The 12,133-nt window shown below is 36.6% G+C and overlaps 1 protein-coding gene across 10 annotated transcripts in view; it reads right to left on the minus strand.

Moving 5' to 3' along the window:
* Positions 1-12,133, minus strand: part of KANSL1L (KAT8 regulatory NSL complex subunit 1 like) — a 133,331-nt gene that overhangs the window by 4,065 nt on the left and 117,133 nt on the right. For 8 of the 10 annotated variants that reach the window (XM_086719517.1, XM_086719520.1, XM_086719518.1 and 5 more), the window contains 5 exons: positions 6,898-7,026; positions 4,471-4,589; positions 3,363-3,487; positions 1,855-1,906; positions 579-691 (listed from right to left, as the gene is read on the minus strand). In XM_086719517.1, coding sequence (XP_086575643.1) covers positions 579-691; positions 1,855-1,906; positions 3,363-3,487; positions 4,471-4,589; positions 6,898-7,026 — 538 coding nt within the window. The remainder of the gene's footprint in view (positions 1-578; positions 692-1,854; positions 1,907-3,362; positions 3,488-4,470; positions 4,590-6,897; positions 7,027-12,133) is intronic. The other 2 variants (XM_086719524.1, XM_025933678.2) reach the window with 1 other exon arrangement.

The following is a 12,133-nucleotide window of genomic DNA, read 5'->3' on the forward strand; positions in this document are numbered from 1 at the left end:
AAAAAAATAATGTATTTTTTAAGTGGGTATGTTAAAATCGATCACCAAGATTCTAATCCCTAGTGTAAGGTCTGCTATTACAGTACAATGAGATGATCTACTTTAGGGAGAATTTTCACATTATTTGCTGAGTTAAATCTGTTCCTCAGGCTGACAGTAAGCATGAGAAATAAGAGTGGAGGAAAATACAGAAACTCATTTCATTACTCTGTAATTAGCCAAAATGTATATATATATTTATTTTGACAGACAGCACGAGTGGGGGAGGGAGACAGAATCCCAAGGAGGCTTTGCGCTATCAGTGTGGAGCCCAACACGGAGCTCAATCTCACAAACCTGTGAGATCATGACTTGAGCCAAAATTAAAAGAGCTGGACGCTTAACTGACTGAGCCATCCAGGAGCCCCAGCCAAAATATATTTTGAATGTAAATGCAATGTTTCCCTCCTGTGCACAAATAACTGATGTTATACAGTAAATACTTTTTCCTTTCTAGTGGTCTTCCTCAATATTCATGCAGAATTTTGTTAATTCTACATGGATTTCATGGTTTTGGCTTTTAAATTGATAACACCTGCCTGCTGTTTCTTCTGTGCCACTTGCTTTGTTCCCATAGTGACCATCTGGCTTGCTCTCTCTCTTCATATTTTTTGTGTCTTAGGGAGAAGACTTCATCAGAAAGATCTTCTACCTGGAATTAGAAAGAAAGTTTTTCTTTTATCAGAAACATTTTGAAATAGAACAATTTCTCATCAAGAGAATATAGGAAGAAAACTCTAAAATTGAACTTCAAATTCGAAAATAGAGGGAGTGAACTTTTTTTTTTTTAACCTTTTTACTTCTGGGTCATACTGGAAGACTTAACCTAGATTACAGATAGGTTCACAGTGCTTTGTATAAAAAATTCTTAATGCTTAATTCATTCAAAGGTTTGTATTTGATTGCCCTTTATGGAATACACTGTTCTCTTAACATGTTAATATCAAAGAAAAGTAAAACTGAAAAAAAAGAAAATTAATTTAATGAGTTATCAGAGGTTCTAAGACTCTGGTGGTAGTGGTTTAAGAATTTGGGTTTCCTGGCCAGAATCATTCTGAACTAGGGAAGAGTGCATTGAAAAGTTGATTTGGTAGCTGAAGAACAGTCAGTGGGCCTAGAAAGATTATGACAGAGACAAAATGTCTTACATAATACAGCTTCTACAGATCATCACTTTCAAATTGATTTGGTTACACATTTTTCCCTGAAATTATGCTTGTCTGAATAGAAGTTTTACCCATACAGGCTCACAGTCCCTTTCCTTCAGTTCTAAACATCTGAAAAAACACGTGTTCATAATTCATTTGGTGACATAGCCTGTTCTGGAATGATGAGGTTATTCCAATTTCTATAAATATTTCCCTACAGAAACATTAATATTTGATTATGAGAACTATGCTAGACTCCACATATGTCTTCTTTCTTAAGTCCAAAGTTTTCCAAATTCAAAAGCAACCTGTTCCCAAGGTTTTGAATATGGCATTGTAGGGTTGAATATTAAGACCACATCTCCTTAAACAGAAAAACAGGACTAATAGCTGGAAATGAATATAGATATTAACATAAATTCAGTGTTTCAACAGTTCATGTAAGCAACTGACATGTTTTTATATGTTACTGTCTTTGCAAATCTAAATTTGCACAAAAACATTTTCCTAATGAAGTTAATATCCTTAATGAACTTTCTTTTCTTAAGTGAAAAACAAATCAATGTATGCTAAAGGGCTTATATTTCCCTTGAGTTCCTCAAGTCCCAGATTAAGCAGGCTTCGTAATGTATACAGTGCAGTTATCTGTAACTGAAAGGCAACTTACCTCTTCACCTACGTTATATTCATCCAGAGGCTGAAGAACAGCCATTCTCCAGCTGTTGAAGATACAAACCAGTTTCAGCTTATGTTAATCTAAGTGTAGCAATTGTATTCTCTAAGCACAGCTAATGCAGTAGTGTTTTCTTTCCTTGGGACTTGCACAATTCAAATGGTTGTATTTTCATACTTTATTTTTTTAAAGAGAAAAATTTGTATTATGAAAAGAAGATGAGACTTTTGGCCTTACAGTGAATAACTGTCTCTTCTGTGTAGCTGCATTTTATACCTAAGAATATACTAATTTTGAATTAAGTCAATAGATGGTGATACAGTGGCAGGAAGAAAAAACAAACACAAAAAATCCCTCACTTGAGCATTTGGCAATTTCTTTGTGTGAAGACACCCGGCATGGCCTCTTGAGTTTAACCACTGGATCACAGAATTCCTCTATTTAAACAACTAACCCAGCCAGCCAGCTGCAGCCTACCAATGTCAATTGAAAAAACATCGTTGCTGCAGAACATCATAACTACAAATGGTACTCTGCTTCTGCAGAATGTCTCAACAAGTTCTCTGTGGGATTTCTCATAATACCTCCTAGAATATTAAGAGTTCTTAATACCTCAAAGCAATTAGGAATAAGAGAATTCGAAATCAGCTAATATAGAGAGGGGTAGGAATTACTGTAGTTGTCACTGAGCTTATGTCTGTTTCCACCCTCTTCTGTCTACTTTCTGGTGCCAGATTCACATTCTGAAGAAACTGCTTTCATCATTGCTAAAAAACAAAACAAAGCAAGACTTTGACTAACTTCACTGCCACTAGGAAGCAGACCTGTGTATGGCATTCAGGGACCTCCATAATCCGGTTTTAATTTCTTTTGTAGCCATAACTTCATCACCCTATACAAAAACTTGGTCTCTAGCTTAGGCTTGCACACTTACCTGTGTGCCTTTGTTGTGGTTTCCCTGTGTGAATAAACTTTCTTTTTCCCTCCTTCGTGATGCCCCACTAATATCATGTGTGTATTGCTGACTTGGCAATACATCAGAATCTTATTTTTGTGGTCATAGGTGTTATTGTCTTGCAGTGAATACCCCTTGCAAAGGTAGTTGCTTTCTTTGAACCCTTTTTGCAGTCATTTACAGAACTGCATGTTAAAGAGCAAGGGTTATTTATTACTCAGCTTATTTACATCCCTAAATAGCCTTTAGTGCCATATATACATAAAAGGTAACTAAACATTGAAAAAAAGACTTAAGAGCGTTAGAGTAAGTTAAGTCTTAGGAATTCCCAATTCTTAATAAAAACTGAGAGGCAGGGTGATAATATATGGCACTTTTTTTCAGCATGAGTAATGTAAAGGTTTCTTTCACTGTTCTCCATGGTTCTCTAAGTAGAAGACAGGAGAGAGGAACATCTTCCTTTCATTAATTAAAATTTTAACTTCACTTTGAAAATTTAAGTTTACTCAAGAAGGAAGAGAAAATAAAAAGATGTAAGTATACATACCTTGGAGTAAGTATTTCCTTATATTGGAGTTTCTCCAACTTAGCTGGGGCAACTAATGACATGGGAATCACGATATTATCTATGTCATAAGAGCTCTCGCTTCTCAATCTCCGTCGTGCAGTATTCTGCAAGGTAGGAGGACAGCAACTCAACAACAGTATCTCGTTACCTGTGATGATGCCCTCCTTTCATGAGGGCTAGAAGAGGTGTACTGCATACATGTTTTATATATACGTTGTGATAGAGTGGACTATAAAATGTTAAAAACAAGCACACCTCTCCTTTGTAAAACAACACAATCCCTTTGGCAGGTGTGAAGTGTACATTTGTGTACACATACAAGCCTATTTTTAAGACCATAAAAAATAGGAATACCTTAAAATGTCAAACTCTTACCAGAGGTTACCATAAAGCACCCAAATGTCAAGGAAATGATCATTTAACAAGCACACTTATTAGGAAAGAATATGAAATATTTGGTGTACCATTTAGTAAAGATCATTTTTTATAATCTTCATTTGTGTGTTCCTGGTCCCTGAGCTTTACAGTTTCTTCTAAACCCTTTCACCTTTTAACCCCTACTCTGACCAGATGACAAAACAGTAAGAACAACACAAGTGCTGGATTCTTATTAGCAAGACTAAATTTAGCTTCCTGGTAAGGAGTAGGGATGGTTATGATAGTTTCTCACAGGAAAAACCAAAAAACTATAATCAAGGATTACTGAGCAATTAGCTCACTAGTAAAAAAGTTAAATACAGTTTATTGCTTCCTAAGAGGATCATTTTAGGGGCGCCAGGGTGGCTCAGTCAGTTAGGCATCTGAATTCAGCTCAGGTCATGATGTCATGATTCATGAGTTACGAGCCCCGCATCAGGTTCCCTGCTGTCAGCACAGAGCCCACTTCGGATCCTCAGTCCTCCCCTCTTTTGCCCCTCCCCACCTTGCTCGCTCGCTCTCTCCCTTTCTTTCAAAAACAAAAACCGGGCCGGTATGTACAAGTAAAATAAGGCTATTAAAGATTAACAAAATATTCTATACGTTTTTTTACTGGCCAGTTTTAAAAATCTACAAGCAATTTTAGGGTTCAGTATACCAAAAAACCTACTTGTGATGATGAATTCTGGGTTCTTGATATAACATTGACATTAGTAACAGCAGTAAAATTGCTATGGGATCCTGGTTCTGTGCGTTGAAAAGGAAATTCTTCAAATCTAGTTCTTTCTCCTGCCATGGAAAGAACCATTGAGAATGTCATACATTAAACATGGTGATAGGTCTTAAAATTACTTTCCTAATTAGGTAACATTCCTTATCTGTTTGATCTTTTTATTTTTAAAACTTCTGTATCAAAAACAAAAAATTAAGGAAATGAAAAAAATCTTACCCACAGTTCTGTCACAATTATTTCCATTTTCTTTTAATCCAGTACCTCTAATTTCTTTAATCTCCCTTCTCTTCACTCTGTTCATGTTTTCTGTAATGCCTATTATTTGGATGTTAACATCCAAAGACTTACCCCCTTAATTTTCTCTGTGTTTTTCATTTTGACTTTTTAATTTCTGGGAGATTTCCTTTCCTTAACTTGATCTTCTGACCATTCTACTGAGACTTTGTCTGCTAATACATTAAATTATTAATTTCTAATTACATAGGAAAATATTTTTCCATTTGTTTTGATTCCCTAATTGTGAATATATATTTATTCACTTATTTTCTGCCCTTGTTTATTTTACTTTAGTACTGATCTTAAAAAGTATTCTGTGTAATATAAAATTTAATACCCAGTCCATACTTATATTTTTCTAGTTGTTAAAAAATGTCCTTTATGGTTAGTAGTTTCTTCAAATCAGGATCCATATATTGAAATTAGTTACTGTCTTTTAAGTTTCTTACAATCTAGAAGAGTTTGTTTTTCATGATACTTGTTAAAGAGACCAGCTACCTTGCTCTTTCGGGAGTTACCTATTTACTTTGTAGTCTGGCTCTTACCTGTTCTATTCCTGTATTCCCACCAAACTTGAAGTTATGAAGTTAGATCAATTCAGGTGAAACATTTTAGATCTTAGGTAATCTGAACTTCATAGTGGTTCTTATTAAGAGATGCAAGTTTTCCTGTGTGTTGGTAGGTAGATAGTCCTCAACTTAGCAATGGTTCTACTTAGGATTTTTCAACTTTATGACAGCCCCAAAGTGGCATGCATTCAGTAGAAACCGTACCTTGGATTTTGACCTTTTTCTGGGATAGCAGTGTGGTAGGACACCCTTAGGCTGGGCAACAAACTGCAACTCCTAGTCAACCATGTGATCATGAAGATAAACAATGGATATACTTAAAACCATTCTGTACCCATACAGCCAGTCTGTTTCTCACTTTCATTATAGTATGCAATAAGTTACAAGAGATATTCAACACTTTGTGTTAGAGGATTTTGCTGAACTGTAGGCTAATGTGTTTTTAGCACATTGAAGGCTAAGGTATGGTGTTTGGTAAGTTAGGTGTATTAAATAATTACTGACTCAAGATATTTTCAACTTACCATGGGTTTATCAGGATACAACCCTGTTGTAAGTTGAAAGAGAAAGATCTCTATATGTAAGTTCCTCAGAAGCTAGGTGACTCTTGGTGGTCCTAAGATTGAGGCACTAAAAAGCACAATGGAATCTCTGGATGTGGCCCAGGAGTTTAATTTTGTGCCACACTACCTTATCAGGTAGTGACTTGGGCTGTTAAGGTGGGATTTCTAGAGACAGTAGTGATAAATGTGTTAAATTCATCAAGTATAATTAGTCCAGCACATCTTGAATGCAATTTCTAAGTTTTTGGGTATATTGACATATTACATCTGGGGAATACTTGACTAATGAGTATAGTGTTCTGTCCACTGGAACAATGAACAAGAACCAAAAAAGTATATAGATAATTTGCATATATATTTCCTGGTAAGTTTTATTTTTTAATCATTATTTGCAACAATTCTGGAAACAATCTGATAGTCCCAAATCCCCACAACAAAAATCCCACTTTGTATTATTAGAAGAGTTCTAGTTTCAAAGAGATCTGTTGACCATTTTGGAACTAGAAGTTCCTAAAAGAAATTGAACTACTTGGTTGAGTTACCTTTGGTGAATCTCAGTCAGTTTCTCAAAATTCTAAGGAAACTTCAGTGAATTGACACCCCCACAGTAAGTCCCCGAAATGGTAATACATTTCTGTGAGGAGACTTTGTACTGACATACTCGGAGTCCAGAACACAACCCTGGAGGCTTAAGTTCTGTTTCGGAGGATAGTCAGTAGAAGATTACTCTGGACAGGGAAAATAGGAAGGAAAGCCTTAATCGCCATTAGTGGATGGATGCCCAGTCCACAGATCATTCTGAATTGTCTATATGAATATGCTGTAATGTTTATAGGACCATGGATATTTTGTGTAATTAGTGATTATTCTGGATTACCATGGAGCAGAGGTTCTTTGAAGATCAGAATTTACTTTCAGTTTTTAGTACTAGTGCTCACATCCTCATTTTAACCTACCTAATGCTGTTTCACTCAAGTGTCTTTTCTTTCTTCCCTGGAACAGCTGTACAGAAGATTCTGACCTTATCTGAGGCTTGCATGTAGGAGAATATCCATTTCTCCATTGATTCAGAGAAGTATTATGTACTAAAACAAATAGAAAGGAAATGTGAAGTTTCTTTCCCTTGACACAGATAATGAACATGTTAATTTCTTATAACATTGCAGAACATTAATTTACCAGTTCAGAATAACATATGAAATACTTCTATACCAAAATGGAATGATCCTACACTGAAAATACCCATAATAAGATTCCTTAAAAACCTCTTCCATAAGCATCCAATTTCCTATAGTTGCTCCATTATTTGAAGGGGACGAAAAGGTGACCTGTTCTCGAAGTCTTCTAAATTGCAAAATTTTATAGAGGAGGTTGGTTCACATCTGTAAATGTTGCCTGAGGATGATATGAATCCTTAAGTTAGCCCCTGCTCACCCTTCAATGTGAAAATAATTCAGGATCAAGTAAGATCCTACAGAATTATAAGAGGCTGGGACCTCTTGAGGGCAAGAACCAGATTTCATCAAACTGACGGTACCTAGCACTGTTCTTTCAATTTTATTTTTTTTTTTTAATTTTTTTTTTCAACGTTTATTTATTTTGGGGACAGAGAGAGACAGAGCATGAACGGGCGAGGGGCAGAGAGAGAGGGAGACACAGAATCGGAAACAGGCTCCAGGCTCTGAGCCATCAGCCCAGAGCCCGACGCGGGGCTCGAACTCACGGACCGCGAGATCGTGACCTGGCTGAAGTCGTACGCTTAACCGACTGCGCCACCCAGGCGCCCCTGTTCTTTCAATTTTAAAAGCAATGTATTTTCTAAAACTTTTAGGGTCACTTAATGTCTCTATGCCTCAGTTGCCTTATCTGTAAAATAGGGATAAGTGCACCTATCATGGGATTATGAGGATTAAATGAGTTAATCCCTGTAATGGTCATTAGGAGGATACCTACCCGAAGTATTTAATAAATGTTAGTTTCTTCATGATCATTATTGTCTATCTGAAACCCATATTTCCAGTACTGGATTAATAACCAAATTGGCTTTTTTTTGAAGGGGTTGGAGATGTGGAAAGGAATGGAAAAAGAAATGTAGGCCTAAGTGCCAAATTCTCACCAACACTGAAAAACAGAGTGTGGTCTACCAACAGTAACCAGACTCTGATTACAAGATGACAAAGCACCCTAAAAGTAACAGACAAAAGTTTTATACATAGACACACAGATGTGCACATATACACATATATATATACACACACTAGCAAGCAATAAAAGGGAACTTGTGAGTAAAGCAGAATTTGTGAGGAATCTCTGAAAGACTAATACCACATGGAATTTGGAGAGCAATCAAGGTAAAAGCACATGAGAAAGTGCTGCCGCAAAACTATGACCATCAAAGGTGCTCTAGACCTGGAGGAAATGAAAGTGGAGGATAATTACTTAGATGGACAGTTAACTGAAAGGATGACTACACAAGCCAACTTCTCAGCCACACTCCTTGAGATTATCTGTCTTAATAGATAACAAAATCCAAGCCGAGCAGAGAAATGGATGAGAAAGCAATACTAAGTGCCTCACTTTGAACTATGTCCTGCCTGACCTTAACTGCTCCTGAAAATAGTATATACTGCAACTTCTACCCATCCAGGGAAAGGATCCCATAAATAGCAGTGGCAGAACAGTCTTAATAGTGAATATGAACTGTAAAGGTGAGAACACAAGACTCCAAAAATCTGAATACCAACACCGTAAAAGTCAAAGAAGATGTAGAAATGAACCATCTCAAGTAATAGTGAATGGATGCACAGAATACAGTTAACAAGACTGAAACAACTAACATTGTCAGAAGAAACAGGCAAAAGGCCCAACTAGAGAGCCCTCAGAAATGGAAAATATGATTGTTCAAATTTAAAAACAACCATCACTAACTGGACTGAATGATACAGTGGACACGGGCTAAACATCAAAATCTAGGTTGACTGAGAACTGTACAACTCAAAGGAATAGAGTGATAGAAAATATTGGGGGTGGGGGGAGGGGACAAACCAAAACAGGGTAACAGAATGAATGGTAGCCAATGTTGAAGAAATGGGCCAAAGTTTTTCCACAGTCATATTAACCCTAAGATTTCGAGAACTCACTTGGCTGTCAAGACAAGTGGAGGGGGAAAGAATTCTAATCTTACAGCACATCACAATGAAGATACCCTCAAACTTACCAGAAAAGGGATAAGATTACTGCAAAGAAATGATCAAATTGACCAGGCAAAACTACCTGCCTGAAAACAGAAAGTGACCTTAAAAAGCTCAGGGAAAATGGCAGAATTCTAAGATGGCCCCAAGATTTCTTACCACCCAAAGACTTTAGAGAAAGATGTCACAAAGAAAACAAAACAAGATGGCAGGCATAATTCTAAACCCATTTCTAGAAAGGGTAACTAGAATTGTGAGGTTTTAAAATTGTATGTGCCTGGCATGGGCAGGTATTCCGATAATGCCATCTCTTGTTTTAATGGAAACATTTTTGGAGTATTTTCAAACAAATTCCAGTCAATTCACTCTTCTTTTCTAAAAGCAATTCATCACCTTCCTTTTTTTCTAAAAGCAAGTCAAACTTTTTTAAGAAACTTTAACCTTCCCTAAGGTGATACTTTTTATTGAATTTTAATCATTTTTTTACACTTACTTTCCCTTATTGTCTTGTGAGGTTGCAATGGACTCTTGAAACAGTAGGTAATATGACAACTGAAAAACTATACATTCTCTTCGTCTATTTATAACCCTCTCAGCCTTTCAGTGCTTGCTCTCCAAAATCCTCTCCTAGATTCTATCCTAAAACACACTTTGACCCCATATCTCTCCTGTCTCCTGCCTTCCCTTTCATTTATTCATTAACTATAAAGACTTAATTACAATACCAAGTACCCTAGGGGCACTGGTGAGCAGAGTCATGATCCCTGCCCCTAATGGGCTTTACAGGCATTATCTCAAATAACTGCAACCAATGTGTAACAGAAAAGAGAAGTGCTATTTAGAGAAGTTAATGGGAGTATGTAAGAGAGCTCTAGGAAAAGTACCCCAGGTAAAGTGGTAGATTTCAAATATGAATAGAAATAACTGATGTCAAGGGGAAGAGAACGGTATGTATAGAGAGGCCCAACAGGAAGCCAGATAAATTTGGCAACAGAACAGCAGCTAGGTAGTAGAGAGTAAGGAGGATAGTGAAAAAGAACCATGAACAGGTAGGAGCCATCCTGTGTGGGTAGAGCTTTAGGGGTCCCTCAATAATACTTCCTTTCAAATCATTTTAAGTTATAGTGGTGGGGAGCAGGTGTGATATAAGTAGCTTTGCATCTTGAAAAGATCACAAGCTACAGGGATTGGAGAGAAGGAAGAATTGATTAGGCTATTTCAGCAGTATAGATAAGGGATCATTACACTGGACTCTGAAAGTGGTAGAAATGAAGACAGAGGAGCATATTTGAAATAATTAAGATCAAAAGGACAATGGGCTTAGATATGAGGACATGTAGGTGAAGAAACCTGAGCCCTAGGTTTTTGGCTTGTGTGGGTTTCAGCGCTACTGTTCCTCTCATCTGTCCACTAAAAAAATAAACTTCATTTTGACAATTTCAGACTTGGAATAGTAAAAAGAAGTCCCATATACCCTTTACTCAGATTCTGCAAATGTTACCATATTTGCTTTATCCTTCTGAACTCCAATGAAATTAAGTTGTTGACATGATGTACCTCTATGTCAATATGTATTTTTCAAAAACAAGGGCATTCTCTTACATGGCCACACAACCATCAAAATGAAATTAATACTATTAGCTAACTATGGACTTCATAGAATTTCACCAATTATTCCTATAATGTTATTTATAGAAAACTGTTCACTCTGCATTTGTCGTATCTCTAAAGTTTTCTTACATCTAAAACTGTTCCACTGTTGTCTTCCATGACTGCATGTTTTGATGAATACAGGCCCTTAATTGGCTTTGCCTGGTATTTCCTCATGATTAGCTACTAATCATTCAGTGTTCAAACCACTACAATTTGTCTTTTCCCTACTTGTTACTTGAAGTCAGTTGTGCTTTCTTAATTGCCAATTCTGGACGACAGAGGATAAATACAAGCTCTGTGGCAAAGCTCGCAAACATCCATCTACTTACCTTCACACGGTTTACCCTATAAGAATACCAGGCATTCTGTATATACTTAAACACATCACCCTGTCTTATGGTTCCGTGACAAATCACGTTTGTTTCCATTTTAAAACCAATATGGGTCCAAGCGTTTGAATCACCTGGGACCTTGTTAGAAATCCAGAATCAGACTTCATTCCAGGATTAACTGAACCAGAATCTGTATTCTAACAATATCGCCCAAGTAATTTGCACATAAAAGTTTGAGAAAGAATGATTTGGAACACTTTGCTCTTCTTCCTTTAAATTCCAATTGAGTATTTAAAGCTACACCTGGCATCACCATCTTTCTGGAGTTCCTCTTGCCCTTTCCCCATCACTCTGCCTTCCTCCAGGCAGAGAGTTCTACACTCCCTCTCCTTTTTAGAATGTTTTTGTCATATCTGTGCTCACATCATTTTAATAGTTATTTGCGTGTCTGCTTCCCCCTATTACATTATAATTTCTTTGATTCCCTGTGATTCACCTTTGATTCTTTAGCACTTAGTCTGCCTGGCACAGAGTATATGATCAATAAATGTTGAACTCTAGTTTTACTTAATTCTACAGAAATCACTTAACAATAAAAGAAAAAATAACAAGCGACTATTCCAGACATGCTTATATACGATGAAACCTAATTAACCCTTAATTATTTGGGTTTGGAGTGGTAGGGGAAGAAAATAAGGGAGGAGAGATCGAGATACAGAAGACTACATACTCAGATGATTTGCCTAATAATACAGCAGCACTCATCTCAAATGTCTTCCATTCCTAGCTCTTAATTCCCCCTAACTAGCATGGCATTGCATTACTGGTATGTTACCATTAATTCTGTGACTAACACATTTACACTGCCCTATCTTTTTAAGTCAAATAGATAAACAGAACAACATTAGAAAAAATATAATCACCTAATCTCACTTATCTAACAGCATATAATTTCAGTTTTGCATATTCCCTTTTCAGTTATACATGTGCATACATTTCATATTCACATTTCAAAT

The sequence above is a fragment of the Puma concolor genome, chromosome C1 (genome assembly GCF_028749965.1).
Source record: "Puma concolor isolate L17-30 chromosome C1, mPumCon1.1.hap2, whole genome shotgun sequence".
Taxonomy (NCBI): Eukaryota; Metazoa; Chordata; class Mammalia; order Carnivora; family Felidae; genus Puma; species Puma concolor.